Source organism: Girardinichthys multiradiatus, chromosome 14 (genome assembly GCF_021462225.1).
Source record: "Girardinichthys multiradiatus isolate DD_20200921_A chromosome 14, DD_fGirMul_XY1, whole genome shotgun sequence".
NCBI classification, from domain to species: domain Eukaryota; kingdom Metazoa; phylum Chordata; class Actinopteri; order Cyprinodontiformes; family Goodeidae; genus Girardinichthys; species Girardinichthys multiradiatus.
The window spans coordinates 16,258,788-16,282,677 of NC_061807.1; the positions used below are offsets into that span (position 1 = coordinate 16,258,788).

The window sequence follows — 23,890 nt, forward strand, 5'->3', positions numbered from 1 at the left end:
TGCCCACTTTGGTTGCATTTTTCAAACTTTGTCTGAGGACAGGGTTATGCTTCTACATCGGGTTTAGCGCCACTTTGATGTGTGTATGAGCGCTGGCGGTGCGCTATGGGCGTTTGCAGCACAACCAGACTGAGCGGTGTCATAAACACAGTAGAACTAATGGTGGCTACCGATTTAGCCTTAGCAGGGTTATAGCTTTAGCATCAGGGATAACTGTGACACAATTTAGCACTTTAAGGGGATTATGCAGACATATTTTATGCCGTGTCTTCAGTAATATCCGATAAGTCATCGACTGTATTAATAGACGTGTGACAAGCGACATATATACTCAATTCACAACGTTTTTGGTCAACACACCTCGGTGTGGCTTAGTTGAATACTTGACCACATTTGCCGTTTTTACAATTGACATTGGCCAATACCGTTTCACAGTAACACTTGATTAACCAATGACAACTACTGATTGATTACGTCTGGTTCAACTGATTCGATACATTTCAAAATAAATGAACTGAAGTGCAAGAACACAATATTTTATAGAAATATTTACGTTTTTTAGTTTTCTGTCACACAATTATTTTGATAGAATTTTCCTATAAATACTTTATAAAAACTTGCCAAATGTTCGGAAAACCAGCCCAAATCTAGGAACCTGCCAAACGCTATTTTTTTTACAGACTAAATAAACCCAATGGACGGAAACCCGCTCTCATAAAATTTGGTTCATATTGTGCATTCTGGAAATCAGAGTTTTTACCAATCTCTTTTGTTCCCTGTGTGTAGTTCAGTCTATGTTCCTTCCTACAGCTGGGCTCAACACTGGATTCTGGGTTTCCGGACTGAGAGACCACAGTCATTCCACATTGGGAAAACCATCTCCAACTCCCAACACACTGATAACTGGGACACCTCAAGGTCGTGTGCTCAGCCCATCACTTTTCACACAGTAGTGCATTCACACATAAAACCTAATGATTTATTTTATGGATGATACCACAGTAGCAGGACTCGTTTATTGGATTGGCGAATCAATGTACAGGGAGGAGGTCCAACAGCAAGATTATTTCACAATAATGGTTTGAAGATCCAATTGTCTCATGTTTTTATTTAACGGTCTCATTTTCTTGTACACTATAAGTAAAAAAAATCTTTAATATGTAAATGAAAAATGCCTTTTTTCCAAACCGTCAACTAAGCAGAAAAGTGAGTATTTTATAATGTGTTTCTGTTAAATGCACTAGATGGACTCAAGCTTTCTCAGACATGTTTTAGGGAACTGAAACTCTAGAGAAGATATAGATGGTTCACTAATCAAGTTGAAAGGAAATCAGTAGATGGAGGGTTTTGCTTATGCTGAGGAATAAGCTCACACTGCTGAAGGTAAAAACTACTTTTTTTAAGCTTTGCACATAAATATTTAAAAATTCTTTATTGCATTTTATAGCTTATATTAATCTATCAAATTCAAGTCGCTCTGGAACTGCTGCCTTGTAACTGTAGTTTAGTCTTAGGGTAAGTCCCTGTCTGACATTTATTACATTCTGGATTACAAGGATTCATCTCTTGGAAATGAGCAATCACAGATGAATTTAATTATGTTAATTAGTTTGTTATAGATGTATGTGAGTTGATGCTTCACAGGTAGCCCCTAGCTTTACATATCTCTGGTAGACTAATGTACTGCTGGTTTAATGTTGATGGTCCGGCTAGTGAAGCTGCACAACATAAAAAATTATGCAATCATCTTGGAACCTTCACTAATGGAAGAATTCCCATCAGGAAAGCTGACTGTTTAGTTAGACTGTTTAGCACGTGTGCAGCATGGCTTATTTATGGTGATGTGAAATTGAAATAAAGAGCAACAACGCAATGTTGTTTAAATCAGTTAAACAACTTGTTGACATTAGCTGGAGAGTGGACTGGCTCTGACTCCACACAAAGATACAGGGGTTGGACAATGAAACTGAAACACCTGTCATTTTAGTGTGGGAGGTTTCATGGCTAAATTGGACCAGCCTGGTAGCCAGTCTTCATTGATTGCACATTGCACCAGTAACAGCAGAGTGTGAAGGTTCAATTAGCAGGGTAAGAGCACAGTTTTGCTCAAAATATTGAAATGCACACAACATTATGGGTGACATACCAGAGTTCAAAAGAGGACAAATTGTTGGTGCACGTCTTGCTGGCGCATCTGTGACCAAGACAGCAAGTCTTTGTGATGTATCAAGAGCCACGGTATCCAGGGTAATGTCAGCATACCACCAAGAAGGACGAACCACATCCAACAGGATTAACTGTGGACGCAAGAGGAAGCTGTCTGAAAGGGATGTTCGGGTGCTAACCCGGATTGTATCCAAAAAACATAAAACCACGGCTGCCCAAATCACGGCAGAATTAAATGTGCACCTCAACTCTCCTGTTTCCACCAGAACTGTCCGTTGGGAGCTCCACAGGGTCAATATACACGGCCGGGCTGCTATAGCCAAACCTTTGGTCACTCATGCCAATGCCAAACGTCGGTTTCAATGGTGCAAGGAGCACAAATCTTGGGCTGTGGACAATGTAAAACATGTATTGTTCTCTGATGAGTCCACCTTTACTGTTTTCCCCACATCCAGGAGAGTTACGGTGTGGAGAAGCCCCAAAGAAGCGTACCACCCAGACTGTTGCATGCCCAGAGTGAAGCATGGGGGTGGATCAGTGATGGTTTGGGCTGCCATATCATGGCATTCCCTTGGCCCAATACTTGTGCTAGATGGGCGCGTCACTGCCAAGGACTACCGAACCATTCTTGAGGACCATGTGCATCCAATGGTTCAAACATTGTATCTTGAAGGCGGTGCCGTGTATCAGGATGACAATGCACCAATACACACAGCAAGACTGGTGAAAGATTGGTTTGATGAACATGAAAGTGAAGTTGAACATCTCCCATGGCCTGCACAGTCACCAGATCTAAATATTATTGAGCCACTTTGGGGTGTTTTGGAGGAGCGAGTCAGGAAACGTTTTCCTCCACCAGTATCACGTAGTGACCCGGCCACTATCCTGCAAGAAGAATGGCTTAAAATCCCTCTGACCACTGTGCAGGACTTGTATATGTCATTCCCAAGAAGAATTGATGCTGTATTGGCCGCAAAAGGAGGCCCTACACCATACTAATAAATTATTGTGGTCTAAAACCAGGTGTTTCAGTTTTATTGTCCAACCCCTGTATAGCTGTGTAATTACTTAAACTAGGACGCTAAATTAAAAATTTGAAGAACATCACGTTTACACTGTCAGAAATGAATAAATGCAGGTCCTACCATAACTACCTTTTATTCAGTTTAAAGGTAAAGGTTTAATTTTTTCACCACTTTCATTGAGTTTGAAAGAAACAATCAAATGAACATTTCATATTTTGCTTCCTTGGCTTAAAGTTCAGTGTGTGAGGGTTTCATCAAAGCACCAGACGATACTTCGTAGTTCACTGGAACAGGAAATATTGCAGCTAACTTGATTGCTCAAGAACAAGACAAGAAAGAGAACTGAAAATGGAAAAGTAGGTTTTTTCTAAATCCTTTCTAACTTCATAACTCTAATTCTGGAAAACTGTTTCTGGGTTAAAAAAAACGTGACTGCTTCTAATCCAGAAACAGACACACGTCTGCCAAGCTTCATTGTTCTAATTTTATTTTCTATCTCCTCAGCCTGTTGTGCCATTTGGAGGTCAAGTGAATTAACTATAAACTGTAGATGTTGTCACTGTTTTCAAAAGTTTTATGTTGTGACATTTGGAAATGTGTTTTTCTACTGCCTACATGTTTTATTCTGTAATGATGTGATTTATTTGTATTCATTTTGCAATTCTATTATTCAAAGTATCTGATTTAGACAAGTAATTTGTCTAAATCAGATTAAACAGTTCTACTCAAGTACTCGCTACTACAGCCTATCAAATATGTTCTTTGCTTCTACTTGAGTAAAAATATAAACTACCCACCTCTGCAATAATCCAACAAATATTTTAAGAAACTCTATCAACACTCTCAGACACTTTGCACAGATGCTGCTAAAGTCACCTTTTACAGCGATTTCAATAGCTGAAAAAGAGGTGAAACGTGCTTATTTTTCCTGTTTTAGGTCCCGTTTGGGTTGCAAGTTCATTGTTTTTGTTTCGGTTGCTCTTCTTTCGGAATTGCTTTGCATCCATTAACATGCATTTTTCCCTTTAGTTATGCATACTCATTGCCACATGCAAGAAGGGTTTAAATAAAGAGATCTGAAGATGTTCAGATTATGATTTTCTCGTGAATTCGGTGATGGGAGTCCTTTAACTCTAACATAGGAGCTTGAATTAAGGATCTTTGGTAAGACTCCTTTTTTTTTTTTTTCCTCACTTAGTCATTGAGGAACATGGACATGAATCTTACTTTCTGTTTACAGGAGGAGGCACTCCCTAAATACCCTGGATGCATATTTTAATAATCTTGTATGTTATTCCAAAGATGCATTTATGATAAAGCTGTAAGTTCCTGTTAAATGCAGATAATGAAGTTTCCTCTAGGTGACAAAACCACTCGGACTGATTTTACTATGGGAAAGTAAAGTAGAAAAACAGAAGATACTGACACGCAGCTGTGTTGGGGTCTGGAGCCAGAGCAGAAAGAATATTTTCCACAGAAAGCTTTTGGTGCCAGAGTCTGACCCAGTTTACACTAACCGTGTCTTCGAGGACAGCAATGAGTTTTCTGCAGCAATCTCTCCTGGCCTTCCTCATACCTCTGCAAGACTGCGTCTTATCTCAGAATGAGGTGTCTAGATAACTTTCATTTCATAGTTTTTTTGGGTTTTTTTTTCCTCCAGAACTTTTTTATTTGTTGGTCGATCCTCAAGTTTTGAGCGGAAACGCCCGTTTTCGCATGAACGCGAACCGAGCCTGCAGCGGAAAACCGGAATCCACCCGGGACCATCACAGACGTTCAGTAAGTAACTAACCTGCGAGGGAAGAGTTGGAGCTTTTAATTAAATGTTTTCATGCCAAATAACTTATATTTACAGCAGTTTTTTTTTTATACTTTTGTTTGTTTATTCTGCTTGATGATATTCTCGTCGTCATAAAGTGAAGTCAGATAGTTGGAATAAGAGGTGTTTGATATTAGCGTGGGTGTGTGTGCGTAGCTTTCTGCAGGGGCGGTTCTTGGATGAATGGGGGCCAAAGGGAGGTCCACCTTCTGTTATGCCGTCAGCAGCCCCCGTCTCTCCCTTACCACCCTGAAACAAATGCCCATCCTTCCACAGAACAACTCTATGGAAAGCCGTTTCATTCAAAATAGAATAAGTACATAAATACTGCTATTGATAAATTATTAATAAATATCCCCATGAAATAAAACAAAAATAATTATGTTAAAAGAAAATTTGATCTTATTTTATTTAATACATTTCAAGATTGATTTAATTTGCTTATTTTATTATTATTTATTTATGTCATAATGCAGTTTTGTTTTGTGACACTTTTATTTTGTAAAGCTACTTTACGTATTTCAGTGACTTTTACTTTTTAACTCCGCTTTTTATTTTAAGTTCTTTTTATTTCATTCTCTTATATCTAAATGAGGGGGCAGAGTTTTATCTGTTGGGCGGCGCTGGGACAGCAGGGCCGAGCTCAATTCGTGGCAGTGGCCAGCAATTGGCTGGAGGTGCCGCCAGTGCCACAGCATGGGGAGCTGCTGCCGCCAGTGCCACGGCATGCCCGGGGGAGCCAGGGGATTCTGCGTGGAAGCCCCTGGCTTCCCTGGTGCCAGACCGGCCGTAAAAGCCTGCCATGGCGGTTGCTGCTGTTTTTGTCGAAGCTGTTTGTGCAATAAGTCTTTGTCATCTTTTCAGCACGTCATACACACACATAGTGCTATTTTTTCCCCATCTCAAGTAAATACAGCCACCTTATGTTATGGGTCTAACGCTGTTTATTAAATAGAAACCAATAAAGACATCATCATTTAAAAGTAACAGGCTATAACAATAATGACATCCCGTTTGCTGATAATCAGCATTGGTTTCCACAAAAACAGCGGCAATCACCGTGGCAGGCTTTTACGGCCGGAGCCAGGGGAGGGACCCAGGGGATACCTCGCAGAATCTGGCATGTTGTCTTCTGGCAGGCAGTGTCATGCTTCTACGGCTGGTCTGGCACCTTCTGTCATCCTCGCTGAATCCCCTGGCACCCGCCGGCATGCTGTGGCAGCTCCAGCCAATTCTGCCGCTCACAGCCACAAATTGAGCTCGGCCCACAGATAAAACTCCGCCCCTCATTGTCTTTTAACATAAGTATTTTGTTTTATTTCATGGGAATATTTATTTATTTCACGGAATATTTATTAATAATTTATCAATAGCAGTATTTATTTATTTAATTTTGAATTAAACGGCTCTCCATACAAACCCAAATTAAGACAACCTAATAAAAAGCAGTAACCTTTTATTAGGTTGTCTTTATGAGGTAGTTTTATCCCAATGTGTCATGTTAGAATTAACTGTTCAATGTCCTTTTATTGTTGTAAACTAAGTGAACAAAATGCACACACTCACATCTATGTAATTACCTGTGAAAATGTATTTGCTCCCCTTTAAGATTTCTTCTGTTTTGCTTTTTTGTCCCGCTTTAATGTTTCAGATCATTGAAAAAAATGTAGCAGACAAACATGACCTAAGTAAATGTAAAACATCGTTTTTAAGTAATTATTTCATTTATTAACAGGGAATGAAGCTATACAAAAACACATTTGGCAGCAACAACTGCCATCAAGAGTACATCACTGTAGACTCTTTGGGTCTATTTTCACCAGAAAATCACCAAAAACAGGTATATTGTAATACAGGAGATGTTCTGTGGATGTCGGTGAGAGTTACTATGTGAAAATATACTGTAACAAGTATATCAACATTTTGAGTCCAAACAATCAATCAAAAATATTCAGTTTTACAAATTAGTTACACATATTAGCTTTAAACATATAAATATCTTTTTCAAACCTTGAATTATTAATGTCTGATCTATAAAAGTATGGTTACTACTTTATCACTTCTTTATAATATACATATCATATATATACATATAATAAACAATCAGGAAGACAAATGAAAAGTAAGTAATTTTCTTCTTAACAGAAATAGAGAAATAACTGAAAAAAAGGAAATACATACTCTATTGGTCTTTTTTTAAACTAAAACTATACTTGACCCTTGTTTTTCTGGTTTGTTGAGATCAGGAAGGGCTGGAAAATGCTGTTCCTCTGAAGGAGGCTCGACCTAAAAGGTTTGAGAACCCCTCCTGTTGAGGATTGTTTTAATTGAGCAACAATGATGGGTTGAATTTGAGCCCAAACTTTCATATTTACACACAGAGTCAGATTCTTTTTAATTTCAGAAGAATAAATCTGTAAGAGGGGTAATTTAATTGAGTTGGTGGTTTAACTCTGCAATATGTCACATGTTGATGTTAAAGTCTTACAGTATTCTTTACATACATGGAAACTGTAAAAAAATCCTTAAATCTCTGCAGACATGGAGCGGATAACTGTGTGGTTCATGGAATTAGAGTTAGTTTAACTGCTTCACTCTGCTGCAGAGAAGACAAAAGTTCAACGGCCTTCCGGCAGCTACACTTTACCGAGTAGAAAAATGAAAGGGCAGTGGCTAATTTCTGTCCTGCATTGTGTAAGAGCACTTAGTCATGATGTCTCTTAGAATACCCAAATACAGACTTTCTTTCTCTCTTTTACCTAAATAATATGTTTGACATTTACTCAATAGATAAAATAATGTGTAATACCATCATGTATTGGCTGCACGGTGGCGCAGTTGGTAGCACTGTTGCCTTGCAGCAAGATGGTCCTGGGTTCGATTCCCAGCCAGGGGTCTTTCTGCATGGAGTTTGCATGTTCTCCCTGTGCATGCGTGGGTTCTCACCGGGTACTCTGGCTTCCTCCCACAGTCCAAAGACATGTCTGTTAGGTTAATTGGTAACTCTAAATTGCCCTTAGGTGTATGAACGAGTGTGTGTATGGTTGTATGTGTGTTGCCCTGCGATGGACTGATGACCTGTCCAGGGTGTAACCTGCCTCTCGCCCATAGACTGCTGGAGATAGGCACCAGCTCCCCTGTGACCCACTATGGAATAAGTGGTAGAAACTGACTGACCATCATGTATTGAAAATGAGCAGGAAGAGTTACGTATAAAATATTATATATAAACCTTTATTTAAAGTACATATAATCCATCCATCCATTGTCTATACCCGCTTGTCCTTGCGCTATCAGCTGTCATTGGGCGAAAGGCGGGTTACACTCTGGACGGGTCATCAGCCCAATCACAGGTCAACATAATGCGCAACCATGCATGCACACACTCATAACTAACAGACCAATTAATCCAACAGCCATGTTTTTTGGACTGTGGGGGGGATGCTAGAAAACCCGGAGGAGAACATGTAAACTCCATGCGGATACGAACCTGTGATCTTGTTGCTGCAAGGCAACAGTGCTACCAACTGAAGATATGAGCCCTGGGGTGTCAATACACCAATCAAACAGCAGGGGTCAGTGCGATCCATACCACATGTATGTAGTATGATTTCATACAGCCTGACAAAGATAACAAGAAACAAGCATCTCTTGGTGATTTACCAGCAGTTCTATTGGTGTCTATTGGATAGACCACATGAACACCTTGCCTGTCCTCAGGTTTGGCAACTTCTGCTTTGCTTCTTGCTTTCTACTGACTTGAGGTCCTGAAAGTTGAAAGTTGTGACACATTCCAACATGCCATCAGCAGAGACGCCTTCAACATCTTTATTTTTAAAACGTCAGTTGTAAACCGTGTAAATGGTAGAAATCGCTGTGGTGTTTTCAGACCACAAACACCACATAAATGTAGCCTAACTGGGCCTCATATCCTCTAGCTGAAATCCCCCAAATCCCAGTCCCTCAGACTAAACTCACACTGTTTCTCAACAGAGGCTAGCCTTTGTGGGTATTTCTGTTGCCTGTGCTGTGTTTTGACATTGAGGGAGGTCGATAATCATCAGTTTTATTTCGCCAATATATCTTCTTGAGTCATTCATATTTTCTTTAATGGTGATAAAATCTTTGAAGCTTTCTCTGCCTTTAAATGACTGTAGCAGTAGGCGTATAGACCCGGTTTGATGCAGTATCAATACTTATCTGGGGGTGAAGACATTTAAGGTGATTTTTTTCCAGCTCTCGTTATTACAACATACCCTGTCACAGTACAGGTCATTTTCAGTGAGAATATGTTTACATGTAAGTTTGACATTTTTCTCTTAGTCATTTTTTTTTTTTCTGTTAGTACAGCTTGTAGCTTGCATGTGTAAACACTACATAACTACAGAGAGGAGATGATGATGAAACCGCGTATTTGCATACAACTGAAACCAGATATTTGCTTGCTTGCTTACTTTGTTTAAAAAGACACAAAACCTTTTGCTCTGACTGTCTGAACCTAAATAATGAATATTGAGAGATTTGTTTTTAAACTTTCTTCAAATTCAAAAGTTTATATACATTTCCTTAGTATTTGGCAAAATTGTTAAACTTAAACTGTATGGTCTAATGATCTAATGTGGTTGTGTTGTCCTTTTCAATTTCCTTCTTATTCTGATAATCTCACATGCCTATATGTGGCTTTCAGTTTATTTATTTTATGCATATTGTGAGTCAAGATTAACAGTTAAAGTATATGTGCCCCTCCATTTTTGTTTTGCCACAATTTTTTCCATGTTTGCTCCAAACTTGTTTAATAAACATTACAACAGTGTAATCTATAATGCATGTTTTCGTGCTCTTGAATATGAATTTAAATAACTGGATGACCTGGTAAATGTCAGATCATTTATTAGTTAACTCTAGATTTGACAGAGGGTGTTTTCTTTTTTTACTGTCAGCAGACACTTTTATGAAAAGTAACTTCTAAGTGTGAAACATTATTCATGCATCAGTGCAGTGAAGAAACCTGATGCAAGCATGAATGCAAAGCAGGTGGTTAGGAGGTGTTAAAGATGTTTTCCTAAAAGCACTTCTTATAAAATTCATCATTTTAGTTGATCCTGCTGCAACCAAGCATTCAAATGTTAATGCTACATCATGTGTATTTTGTTGCACAGAAAGCAGAACTCTGAAATTAACCAAATTAATACTTATACCTCTTCTGTGCTGGATTGCATTGGCTTCTGCATGGACAATGTCACCACAGAAAGAGTCTGAACAATATTGTGCATACAGCACAGACACTGGAAGAAGCCCATACCAAGTGCATTGGTGCTAAAATGCAAATCTGCTTCAGTAGTGTTGTTTTGATACGTGAACCGTTTAAAATAAAAAATAAATAAATATTTTTTTACCTACATAACAACAAACTAAAGATACAATATTGTAACTAACCAAACAAAGCAGTGTGATTTTTGTAGAAAAGAGATCTGCAGATAAACTATGTTGCTAAAGTACTCACTCACCCACCTTGACTTGCACATGAACTTAAATTACATCCCATTCTTAATCCATAAGGTTTACTACGACGTTGGTCCACACTTTGCAGCTATAACAACTTCAGCCCTTCTGGGAAGGCTGTCCACAAGGTTTAGGAGTGTGTTCATGAGGATTTATGACCATTCTTCCAGAAACACGTATGTGAGGTCATACACTGATATTTGGCCACAAGGCCTGGATCTCAGTCTCTACCCTAATTCATCCAAACGGAGTTCTTTTGAGTTGAGGTCAGGACTCTGTGCAGGCCAGTCTTCATGGACCTTGCTTTGTGCCCTGATGCACATTCATGTTGGAAACATTCATGTTGGAAACATTCATGTTGGAACATTCATGTTGGAAACATTCAAGAGGAAACTGTTCGCACAAAGTTGGGAGCGTGGAATTGTCCAAAATGTCTTGTTGAGCTGAAACATTCAGAGTTCCTTTCCCTGGAACTAAAGGGCCAACCCCATCTCATGAAAATCAACCCAACAGCATAATTCCCTCTCCGCCAAACTTTACACTTGGCACAATACAGCCAGACAAGTACCATTCTCCTGGCAACCGTCAAACCCAGACTCGTCCACGAGATTGCCAGATGAAGAAGCTTGATTCTTCACTCCAGAGAATGTGCTGCCACTGCTGTAGAGTCCAGTGGCAGCGTCCTTTACACCACTGCATCAGACACTTTGCTGAAAACTGAAAATGAGAAATTGAAAATTAAGGCAAAAATGTAGTCTTTAAAAGACTAATGCTTTGTATTTTACATAATGTTTACCAATGTAAAAACATTTTGCTGGTAGCGTGACTCTGGTTAGCTGTTAGCTTCAGTCTGATTAGCTGTTAGCTTGACTTTGATTAGCTGTTAGCTTGAAAGTGGAATGTGCCTAAATAATCTTAATTATATTTTGTTATTTACAGTATCACCTGTAGACATAATTTCAATTCAATTACTCGTACTCGTACTCGTCGTCTTCCGCTTATCCGGGACCGGGTCGCGGGGGCAGCAGACTCAACAGAGACGCCCAGACGTCCCTCTCTCCAGACACCTCCTCCAGTTCCTCCAGGGGGAGCCCAAGGCGTTCCCAGGCCAGCCGAGAGACATAGTCCCTCCAGCGTGTCCTGGGCCGTCCCCTGGGCCTCCTCCCGGTGGGACGTGCCTGGAACACCTCCCGAGGAAGGCGTCCAGGAGGCATCCGGTATAGATGCCCGAGACACCTCAACTGGCTCCTCTCGATGTGGAGGAGCAGCGGCTCTACTCCGAGCCCCTGCCGGATGGCCGAGCTCCTCACCCTATCTCTAAGGGAGTACCCGGCCACCCTACGGAGGAAGCTCATTTCAGCCGCTTGTATCCGGGATCTCGTTCTTTTGGTCATGACCCAAAGTTCATGGCCATAGGTGAAGGTAGGAACGTAGACCGACCGGTAAATTGAGAGCTTTGCTTTTCGGCTCAGCTCTCACTTCACCACAACGGACCGGCACAGCGACCCCATTACTGTGGCAGCCGCACCGATCCGTCTGTCGATCTCCCGCTCCATTCTTCCCTCACTCATGAACAAGACCCTGAGATACATAAACTTCTCCACTTGAGGCAGGAACTCCCCTCCAACCTGAAGAGGACAAGCCACCCTTTTCCGGTCGAGTACCCTGGCCTCGGACTTGGAGGAGTTGATCCTCATCCCAGCCGCTTCACACTCGGCTGCGAACCGCCACAGCGCATGCTGTAGGTCTTGGCTAGAGGGGGCCAGCAGGACCACGTCATCTGCAAAAAGAAGAGACGAAATCCACTGGTCCCCATACCCGACCCCCTCCGGCCCTTGGCTGCGTCTAGAAATCCTGTCCATAAAAGTTATGAACAGGACCGGTGACAAAGGGCAGCCCTGCCGGAGTCCAACATGCACTGGGAACAGGTCCGACTTAGTGCCGGCAATGCGGACCAAACTCCTGCTCCGCTCGTACAGGGACCGGATGGCCCCTAATAAAGGGCCGCCGATTCCATACTCCTGGAGCACCCCCCACAGGGCATCACGAGGGACACAGTCGAATGCCTTCTCCAGGTCCACAAAACACATGTGAACCGGTTGGGCAAACTCCCTTGAACCCTCGAGCACCCTGTAGAGGGTATAGAGCTGGTCCAGTGTTCCACGGCCGGGACAAAAACCACACTGCTCCTCCTGAAGCCGAGGTTTGACTATCGGTCGGACTCTCCTCTCCAATACCCTGGCGTAGGCCTTACCAGGGAGGCTGAGGAGTGTGATCCCCCTGTAGTTGGAACACACCCTCCTTCTTATGAAGGGGGACCACCACCCCAGTCTGCCAGTCCAGAGGCACTGTCCCCGACCGCCACGCAATGTTGAAGAGACGTGTCAACTATGACAGCCCTACAACATCCAGAGACTTGAGGTACTCAGGGTGGATCTCATCCACCCCTGAAGCCTTGCCACCGCGGAGCTTTTTAACCAACTCGGTAACTTCAGCCTGGGTGATGAAAGAGTCCAACCCCGAGTCCCCAGCCTCTGTTTCCACTACAGAATGCGTGATGGCAGGATTGAGGAGATCCTCGAAGTACTCCTTCCACCGCCCGATAATGTCCTCAGTCGAGGTCAGCAGTCTCCCGCCCCCACTATAAACAGTGTTGGCGAAGCACTGCTTCCCCCTCCTGAGGCGCCGGACGGTTTGCCAGAATCGCTTCGAGGCCAACCGGTAGTCCTTCTCCATGGCCTCACCAAACTCCTCCCAGGCCCGAGTTTTTGCCTCTGCCACAGCCCGGGCCGCAGCACGCTTGGCCTCACGGTACCCGTCAGCCGCCTCAGGAGTCCCACAAGCCAATCACAGCCGACAGGACTCCTTCTTCAGCTTAACAGCATCCCTTACTGCCGGTGTCCACCACCGGGTTCTGGGATTGCCGCCGCGACAGGCACCGCAGACCTTACGGCCACAGCTACGGGCAGCAGCATCGACAATAGATGCGGAGAACATGGTCCACTCGGACTCTATGTCTCCAACATCCCCCGGGATCTGGTCGAAGCTCTCCCGGAGGTGGGAGTTGAATACATCCCTGGCTGAGGGCTCTGCCAGGCGTTCCCAGCAGACCCTCACTATGCGCTTGGGCCTGCCAAGTCTGTCTGGCTTTCTCCTCCCCCAGCGGATCCAACTCACCACCAGGTGGTGATCAGTGGACAGCTCAGCCCCTCTCTTCACCCGAGTGTCCAAAACATGCGGCCAAAGGTCTGATGATACGACAACAAAGTCGATCATCGACCTCCTGCCTAGGGTGTCCTGGTGCCAAGTCAATTCAATTAAATTCAATTTATTTATATAGCGCCAATTCACAGCACATCTCGTCTCAAGGCACTTTACAAAGTCAATCCCATCAAATCATACAGATTTCAAGTCAAGTACATACATTCCAGTTGATCTTAATTATCAAACAGTGGAGTCAAATTCAGTCAGTGATTTGCAGCATTCACTCCTCCTGGATGAGCATGTAGTCACAGATGCAAATTCAATTATTTTGCACAATCTTAGCTGTGAGTACTTTTACAAGAAAAATAACTTTATTCTATTTGGACACACACATACACCCCAATCCAGAGTGGAGTTCAGTGTCATGCCCCCCAAGGGCACATTCACACTGCTGGGCAGGTTCAGATATTGGTAAAAGTTAAAAAAATTCACACCTTCAGTTGGCACCGTTTGCTTTCACACAGAGATACTGTACTGATTGCTAATAGCTATTCAATATTGCAAAACAAAAGCTTTCAAAATCTATTAACCAAAACTTTAAGGCTATAAAGCAGAAGATAAACAGAAGTGCAATGAACTGAGCAGTGCACCTTCGAGAAAGCACTGAGATGAGGAGCATGATGGATTTCAGGGACTTTTTAAAAGCTGGGATGCCTCAGTTTAGTCCTGAAGAGCTGCTATCCTGCAACCTTTAGATGCATCCCTTCTGCAGCACCCCTGAATCAAACAGCTGAATTCGCTCATCGGCATTTCATTCAGCTCTTGGGCACCTCTGTTTAAAGTAATACAGGTGCAATTTAAAAAGTAGCTTATTAATGTTAAGATATAAAAATACCAAAATCTGGTACTGACAGCAAAAACCTGTCAGTCTTACTGACTTGTTGAATAAAAAATGATGCAGATCTTATTACTTGCTGGCTGTTTCTTCAACCCGAAAGTTAAGATGCTCATTTAGTTTTCTGAAAACAGAAATATACCAAATGGCAGCAGAAAGCTTGCAATATTGAACAATCACAAGTATAGCAACACCTTTGGTGATGCATCATTTGCCCCTTTGGTAAACATGTTTCAGCAGTTTAATACTTTGTGAGATCATTATTAATGTAATGTTGTTTTTCGGCTTGTTGATCATCTTGTTGGGCCTTTTTTTCAACAGTCAAGAACTGGATCCGGCACCAGAACTGGAACCACTTTGGTGGAAAAGCTCCACTTAAATCAAACCAACAAGGCCGGGTCCATTCTCTTACTGCACCAGTCCAACCAGTTTTTAAATGAATCCTTGTAAAGGTTCTCATGGCTGACCTTGGCTGACAGTGGTTTTGTTAGAAGCTCATGAGATGACCTTTTGACCATGTAAAAAGTTTTTTATTAAGTTTCTAATGCAGGAGCAAAACTTTGAGACCAGTATCAACAAGAAGTGGAAGTATTGTAAAACAGTAACTTGTATTTGCATAATATTCTTTGCTTGCATCTATGTGTAAGTTTCTTTAAACAATTTTTACAACCATTAACTGTTTGAACAGTTCAATTTTATGCTATATGTGTTTTACACCTCTTCTGTGACGATTTTGTTCCTCTTGAGGTTTCAGACTTCCTATTGCTTTACTTAAACACACCCAAAGCTTGTGCTCTTTGGTGTATGACTCTGTAGCAGGGACTACACCAAACAAAGTTGTCCGGTGAGTGATTTTAATTCAATATTTACCCTAAATCCCTTGAGCAAGTTTAAATACAAAATGGTTTAACAGCTAAATCTTCATCCTTGTGTTGTTATTTGACCTGAAAGTGAATAAATGCATCATGGAAGTTAGGTTAAAGCTTATTTATGTCAATTAACCTGTGAAAATTAGTCCAGACTTGCCGTTTTCATGCTTTCACCTGGTTTGCACAATCTACATGACAATAGCAACCTAACAAGCAGTCTGATCTAATCTGGACTGTTTTTCACAAGCTTATTTTAACAAGTGTATGTTTTCACAAATAACCTTTTTTCTTAATAGCTCCTCCTTGATATTTAGTTGTGCATTAACAAGACATCTTGGAGACAACCTTTAAAATAGGATGCAGTTATACCACTTATGTTTATTAATTTGTAAGGTGTCTGATATAGTGAGATTATACAGACTGGTTATGCGGTGAGGTTTCAAAATAATTACAGTTCTCAGTGGATGTGGGTAGTATGATGATAAAGCTGTAAAGACATTCAGAGGCAGCACATTAGCTGCTAATGGACTTATTAATCCCCTTTCAGCTGCAGATTTATTGCAGACTAGAGTAAAACTCAATGCAACCACTTAACTTTATAAGTTACCTAATTAGTAAATAAAGTCAGCCTGTGTTTAATTGAATTTCAGTGTAAATCTACATGTTCTGTGAACGCCCTCGAGGTTTGTTAGAGAACATTAGTGAACAAACAACATCTTGAAGACAGAGGAACCAAGGTGTGGCTAGGAAAGTATTAATCATAGGAGAAGCCAAGAGGGCCTTGGTAGCTCTGGGGGACCTGCAGAGCTTAGACGAAGTTGACAGGACAACTATTAATCATGGGAATCTGTTGAAAGCAAGAAAAATGAATCTCCACCCAATCTGACTGAGTTTAAGCAGTTATTTATTTTTTGGCACTAGTGGCCTTTATTTTTCAACTTTTTTTTGACACTAAGCTGACAGGAAAGGGACGGAGAAAGGGGGAAGACATGCAGCAAAGGTCCCCTAGGTCGGGAGTCAAACCCATGTCGGCTGTGTCGAGGGCTGAAGCCTCTGAACACGGGTTTCCCCTTGCACCACCGTCACATGGAGCTAAGCAAAGACTTCAGCAAAGTTGGCAGAGACATGAACGGAAAGAGCTGTAATGTCTTGAGTTGGAGGGGCTGAATAGAAATAAAAAAAGAAATAAAATTGAAACCGTGAACCATTTTTCTTCTGCTTCACAATTATGCACTCCTTTGTGTTGGTCAATCAAATAAAATCCTTAAACACATTGAGGCTTGTGGTTGTAAACTGACAGAATGTGGAAAAGTCCAACAGATATGTGAATGTTTGCATGGCACTGTACATATTTTTGAAAAGAGACAGTATCCAACAGTTGAGCAATGTCAGACATACAAAGCAAAACGTGGTCTGAAGAGATACTGGTTAGCCAAAGGCAGTAAGATTTACCTCTGAGCTGACATTATGGCTGGTATGTTTTATCCTTACAGCGTTTGTATCAGCCAGTTCTTCAAACAGGCCTCCATCGGCCCAACCCAGAGGAGCATTTCTGAGACGACGCAGTTCATTTTTAGTATGTAAGTATAACTAGTAAGTTAAATAAATGGGTTTTCTGAGAACGCACCATTAACAACCAATCGGCATCTGTTTGTACGTGCAGTTTTTTTTATTTGCATGAACATTATTTTTATTATTATTTCTTTGATTTAAAGTTATTTTAGACCTCTAGAACATGCTCTTCTTAAACTGTGACCTCACGTGTCACATTGACCCCAAACTACTCTTCTACAACAGCGACCATGTTGTTTTGGCTGACAGTATTTCCTGTTCATATTTTGTTTATGCAAAGTTGGAATCTGCTTATGAAATATCCAAGTTGGAGGTCACAAATGATAGAATAGAAAAGAATATCTTTATTGTCATTATACAAATTAGCAATGAGATTAAAGCCTGCTACTTTGCAGTGTGGAAATGTCTGGACATAGAGTGTAAAACTCTGGAAGGTTACAGGTCAAAGAGTCCAAAGTCAGGGTCTGAGCTGTCCTTGGGGATCTTGTGTGCTCTGCTGAGGCAGCAGGGGGTGAAGATGTCTGTCAGGGAGGAAAGAGGGCAGCCAACAACTTTTAAAACACATATTATATAAAATAAAGTGAAGCAATGTGACAAAAAACAGAAAAGTGGAAAGCAACACACACATTTTTTTTTACACCTCTGAATGTTTGTTTTCTTTAGCAACAACTTTCACACTCATGAGGAGCTCAAACTTTTACATTGTTAAAGCAATCTGAGATGATTTTTATCTACTACTTTTTCTTTTTATACCAATTATTTTTTAAATTTCTAAATTACCCCGATATTGGAATTAGATACAGTCATGGCAAAAAAGAAAGTACACCCTCTTTCAGTTCTAGAGTTTAACATATCCAGACATAAACAATGATCTAGTTCTTTCCATGTTTAATATGAACTAAATCAGATTAGACACTGTAATAATTTATCAAGCCAAAATGGAAAAGCTGTGTGTGGGAAAAACTAAGTACACCCTTGCTTCTTCAGTAGAAATAAAGAGTAGAAGCAGCAGCAGCAGGAGCTGCTAATCATAAACACTTAATGAGCTGATCATTATGACCACATCTAGAATAGCAGAAGTGTGGAACGTTTGCTAGTCTGGACCAGATAGGTTTGCGTTAACACATATAATGCGTTAACACATATAATGAGAAAAAGATTTTCACAAGTAGAAAACATTAGAGATAACTGAAAATGTATCCTGGAGTGAACTTTCCAACAGATGTGCACCAAGATCAAGCTGTACAATGCTCAAACAAAATTACAAAACACCTTAAAGATCCATCTCAGACTTTACATGCATCTGTTATGTCTTATTACAGCAAAAAGTAAGTTTGCAAAGTTACATCAGAATAACTACAAGATATACAAATAAACTGAAACCCCTCACAACCCAGGTTTGCAGCAACAGAGCTTTGGTACCTTGCAGTCACTGAGTCGACCATATTGCCACTAAAGGTGATTTGACAAGCTATTTGAGTATTGGGTGTGCTTAGTTTTTTTGGCTTTAAATTAGGACATTGTGGAATCTCTTGTGTGTTTTTCTGAATTGCTTGTTAGATTTTAATTATTTTAAACCACAAAAAAATGAATGGCCAGGCTCAGCCTTGGAGATGGGTCGAGGAACTTAAAGTAGGAGTCAGTTTAGGTGTTTTGGGTATTTGATCATTGATGCCTCCTGGGCATCTTCCTTTGGAGGTTTTTCCAGGCCCCGTCCCACTGGGCGGAGATTCCAGGACAGAACCAGAACCTGCTGGAGGGATTATATATCCCTTGTGGCCTGGGAAAGCCTTGAGATCCCCAAAGCAAGACTAGAGTGTGTTGCTAGCAGAGGGATGTCTAGGTTTCTTCCAATCTGGGATAGGCAGAAGACAGTGGATCGAAGGTTTAACCTTGGAATTAAAAGAGGGTATACTAACTTTTTCCCTTGTTTGGACTGAGTTCATAAGTAATACAAACATATTTTTGTCTCAGATTCTGTCACTCTAGGAAGCCATGTGAGCTATGTGAATAATTCTCATTATAAATGTTTTGTGTTGTCATTTTATTTTAGATTTCTCCGGTAACCTCCTTCCAAGATGAGCCTGGACTGTCGTGCTCCCAACTTCTCCATGATAATAAACCAAACATTTGTTGCTGACAAGCTGAGCTCACTTAACATTTTTAACATCTCCCTCCTTGGAATCGTGTCTACTATCGGGATCATAGAAAACCTTCTCATCCTGGGAGTAGTAGGCTTCCGTGTCAATCGCTCTATCATCAGCATCTGGATCCTGAACCTGGCAGCGTCGGACCTGCTGGCCACATCCACCCTGCCCTTCTTCACCCTCTACTTAGCCCGTGGAGGCACCTGGATATTGGGCTCGACTTTCTGCCGCATCTATTCCTCCATCTTTTTCCTCAACATGTTTGTCAGTGCCTTTCTGCTGGCGGCCATTTCCCTGGACCGCTGCCTGGTGGTGGTGCAACCCGTCTTGGCTCAGAACTACCGAAGCTTACAGTTGGTGGGCAAGATTTGTGTTGGGATTTGGGCCTTTGCTGTGATCTGCACTATCCCCTTTTTCATGTTCCGTGATGCCATCCCCCTTAGTGACGGCAAATTTCTGTGCTACTACCATTACTCCTTGTATCTCCCAAGCAAGCCCTTTGACCTGAAAGCTCTATGTAGGCAACGCAAAGAGGGTTTGGCTTTTATGAAGCTCTTTTTTGCTTTTCTTATTCCTCTTATAATCATCATTCTCAGCTATGTGGCTGTGAATGCCAGCTTAGCACGCAGAGGCTGTCGGAGACCTTTTCGTTTTGTTCGACTCGTGATAGCTGTGGTGGTGACCTTTGTCCTCTGCTGGTCTCCATACCACCTCTTTATCATCATAGAGGTGATGGCTTCCAGCGGGAGTCCTGCTCAGAAGGTTGCAACCAAAGCCCTTCCAATTTCAACAGCGATTGGCTTCCTCAATAGCGTCCTCAACCCCATCCTGTACGTCTTCAGCTGCCCCGACCTGTGCCGTAAAATCAGACATTCACTCGGGGCGGTTATGGAGAGCGTCCTGGCTGAAGATCTGGCTGAATTCTCTCGGCGTCGCAGCACCGCTCGCAGCTCCATCAGCAACTCAGAGTATGCCATGAAGAATAAATTTTCAACTAAAATGTTCAGTCTGAAACCAGAGGATTCGAAACTGGTTGACTCAACTGAGACCTGCATTATGACTTCTTAAAGACTTCTTAAAGATAAAAAGAAGGCTTTGATTTTAGTTCAGCGAGAAAAGCCACTGAGGTCTATACAACATACTGTAAAATAAGTTTCATTTTTCAATTAGCTTTTAAACCTATTGATTTTTGCTTCATCATTGCCCTTTTCGATCTGTAAATCTTTCTGCCATTAGGATACTTGTGTTTCATGGTGCCTCTTGCTGGATTGAATGAAGGTCAAACTCACTGGGAAGAACAACAATTCAGAACTAAGGTTTCAATTCTAGGTTTCAGGTTTGTTTATTGTTCATCTCAGCACCTATTTCAGAAAAAAACAGTAAAGTACAAAAGACTTAAGTCACCCCTTTCTGTCATTAAAGATTTCTGAAGGTCTTTCAAAGTCTTTATCCTTTTGGCTTTGCATCGGGAGCGTTCCAGGGAGGACTGTAGGTTGGTGTTTTCTCATTTACATCAGCAATCTGTTTCTTGGTTGTGCTGGTTAGCTGTCTGTCCGTCTTATCAATGTTTAGGGTCATCAGTAGGGTCGTTTCATGTCAGCACCCAGCATTAACCTCCACATTCACTTCAAGCCTATGAATTTTCATTTGCATCGGTGCTTTTTTCCTGGAGAAGTTTTTTGTATCTTTTTTGTAGTTTTGACTGAGATAAGAAGTAAAGAGTAAAAGAATCCAAGCTAACAAAGCAAGTGGAGAAAGGATACTGTTGACCATAACAGTTTACTGAATTGGCAGAAGATTCTGGCTCTGAAAGATATCAGGACTGACAGGTTCTCCTCTGGTGCGTTCGGGCTGACTGCGAATGATGTGACAGGAGGGAGTGATTTACATGTTAACCCTATGTAGAGGCGCGTTCAGTACCGAAGTGATGCCAAGGACATGATTCAAGTTTCGCAATTAGGGCGAATAAAGCAAACGTGAAAGCAAAGTGAAACCCGCGATGTACGCGAAGCAAATTTCGATGGAGTTGAAAAATCTGAACTTTTCTGTCAATTCGTGTTGCGTCTATAGCCCTCTTTTCCGCACAAAAGTTGCCATACAAGTATAAAACTCACAGCAGTTGCTCAGGGTATATCTATGTTCATCAAGGAAATTATATTTTATTCATAAGTATTTAATTTTCAGATGCATATCTCAAGCTCCTCCTATTTGATGACGGGGTGGAGCGTTGTTGTCCGTTGGCCACGCTAATTGGTGGCAAAATGTCAGGCGAGCGACAGCACGCGAATGAGGTGAAAAATTGGCTGGAATCGTGGTCGGTCTGAACGCACCATTGGTCTGCCTCTCTAACCACTGGGGTTCCACAAGGTTCAGTTTTGGGTCTATTATGATTTTCCTTTTATATCCGTGAGCTCACCATTCAGTCTTTCTCTGACACCTATCACTTACGCTGATGATATTTAGTTAGATATCTCTTTTAAGCCCCACCAACTGAGTAGTCCTTCCACCATGGTCCAATGTTAACCCAGATCAGTGAATGGTCCTCTGTCAAGTTTATTTTCTAAAATGCAAACAAGACAGTGATTCTGATAATACCTCCTTCTGAATTACACTGTAATATCAATAAATCTGTTATTTCTTTCTGCTTGGAAAAGGAGGCTATTATTTCCTCTCAGGTCGCTATTTTCTCCCTTTTAAAAATAAGATAATTTGAAAAACTGCCTTTTGTATTTACGATATCCTTGTTTGTTATTAAAGTTTGTATGACTTAAAATATTCAAGTGACAAAAAAAACAAAAACAAAAAAAAAACCTTTTTGCATGCTCTGTAAGTTTTTAACCAAACAGGTTTTGATCACAGGCTCAGAAGCTGCTGATTGTCCCTCATACAAAGTTAAGAACTAAGGTGGACGAGTCCTTTCAGTCAGTGTATCCAGAACTGTGGGATCATCTGCCTCAAACATTTCCTTGTGAAGTGGAAACCAGTTGAACCCTGTTTTTTACTCTGGCTTGCATTTAATGATCTTCCTGTGTTAAACTTTTTACTCTGTTTTACATTGTTTGTAATTAGATTTTATCTGTGCTGTAGAGCATTTTGTGGGAGTGGGGCTTTATGAATAAACTTTACTTGCAAGATTGTAAGATTGCAAGTAAAATACATTGTAACCCCAAATAAAATGTAGCTGAAAATAGGGGATTAGCTGAAGGATACTGCATCTCTTAGGCCCCATATATTTCTTATAAGAAGCAGCCTTCATATACTGGTCAAAATAAAACCTCAGAAACAATTAAGAACGATTCATAAGGACCTCTTTAAAAGATTGAAAGAAAGGCTGGTTCATTGGTAACTATTTAGAGTTACACATTCTCACAGCTCTGTGTGGAGTACTTTACTTTTGTTGATTGTGTTTACTGTGGTGTATTTAGTATGACATTAATAACTGTAACAGAAAAAAAGTTGTTTTTGAGGCTCAAGGGTGCCTCTAAAGCAGCAAACGTGTTTGACCGGCTGGTCGCCGAACACTTTTGCAGATGAAACGGTGCAGTTGCGTACTGGATGTTCTAAAACCTTTTACTATCTCTTTGCTGAAGATTACAAAACATCATGTTATTTCCTCATTTTGGTTTAGGTGTTTACCAGTAATGGTTTGCTGAGTCAAACCTACACTGTTTTTCAATAAGTACAATTTTCGGCAGATCACAGATGCCTGAGATGTTGTGTCTCATTGTAGATGTTATCAGTGTCTGCAGGTGTTTATGCAACCAGGCTGCTTTGCAGACAGTTTTTCTCAAATAGATTGACTTCCTCTTAAACTTGTATTATTCAAGACTCAGGATATTCTTGTGAATCTTCATTGTTTTATAATCACTGTTTTCATGGTTGAAAATGACATTAATAAATCTATGTTATAGAAATAAGAAGAAAATGTTGATTTGTTTCAATGCAGCACACTCATTACAATTGTACAACCAGTAATAATTTATTTTCTACACCTTCTTCATGGCAATGACCCTAATATGGATATTTTTTCACTGTTAGAGTGAAAACAGATGTCTGCAGAGCCAAGACTCTTACTGGAGGACGTTTTGCTACAAGGTGACACAACTAACTGCCTAACCACTGTCCAACCATCATGTCCGCAGTCAAAGTTGTTTTTGCAGTGATTCACAACAGTTCTGTCTTTATAAAAAACTGACAGCAAATATGCAAATATTAAAAATGTATGTGTCCTAAACATATCAATTTAAACAATGTATTTCATTCTATAAAACAATATTGAAATTATAATAAATTTTTTATAATATGTTTTTCACACCTTTAACAATGTGTGTGGATATTTTAGTTTAAATTTTGTAGTTTTTGGTCATTTTCCTAATTTTTAATCCGAGGGCCGCGTCGGGGACTAAAGCCTCCGTACATGGGTTGTGCGGTTGACCCCTGCACCACCGCCGCACCCATTAGAATATTTTTTAATTTGTTATTGAATCTGATGTATAGTACTTATGTATATATAGTACTATACGTATATGCATATATAGTCCAAGCTTTATTGTATGTGTCCTCTTCACCCTCCTATGGAAAACATGAATTAACTGTGAATTTACTATTCTATTTATTCAGTTTCACTAGTCACACACATGTGTGATTGCAGGCAGACCTGTAAAGTTGTGAAATAACTTAAATATAACCTG

General features: G+C 40.9%; 1 protein-coding gene across 4 annotated transcripts; it reads left to right on the forward strand.

Moving 5' to 3' along the window:
• The first annotated feature begins 769 nt into the window (after window positions 1-769).
• Window positions 770-23,119, forward strand: LOC124881102 (prostaglandin D2 receptor 2-like). Of its 4 annotated transcripts, XM_047386607.1 has the most exons (5): window positions 1,237-1,383; window positions 4,852-4,970; window positions 15,359-15,455; window positions 16,974-17,060; window positions 19,106-23,119. In XM_047386607.1, the coding sequence occupies exon 5, from the start codon at window positions 19,131-19,133 to the stop codon at window positions 20,265-20,267; it is 1,137 nt and encodes a 378-aa protein (XP_047242563.1). In that variant the 5' UTR covers window positions 1,237-1,383; window positions 4,852-4,970; window positions 15,359-15,455; window positions 16,974-17,060; window positions 19,106-19,130; the 3' UTR covers window positions 20,268-23,119. The 4 variants fall into 4 exon arrangements, with proteins under 4 accessions (XP_047242562.1, XP_047242563.1, XP_047242560.1 ...); XM_047386606.1 differs by lacking the exons at window positions 1,237-1,383; window positions 15,359-15,455 and adding an exon at window positions 770-1,206; XM_047386604.1 differs by lacking the exon at window positions 15,359-15,455.
• The last annotated feature ends 771 nt before the right edge of the window (window positions 23,120-23,890 follow it).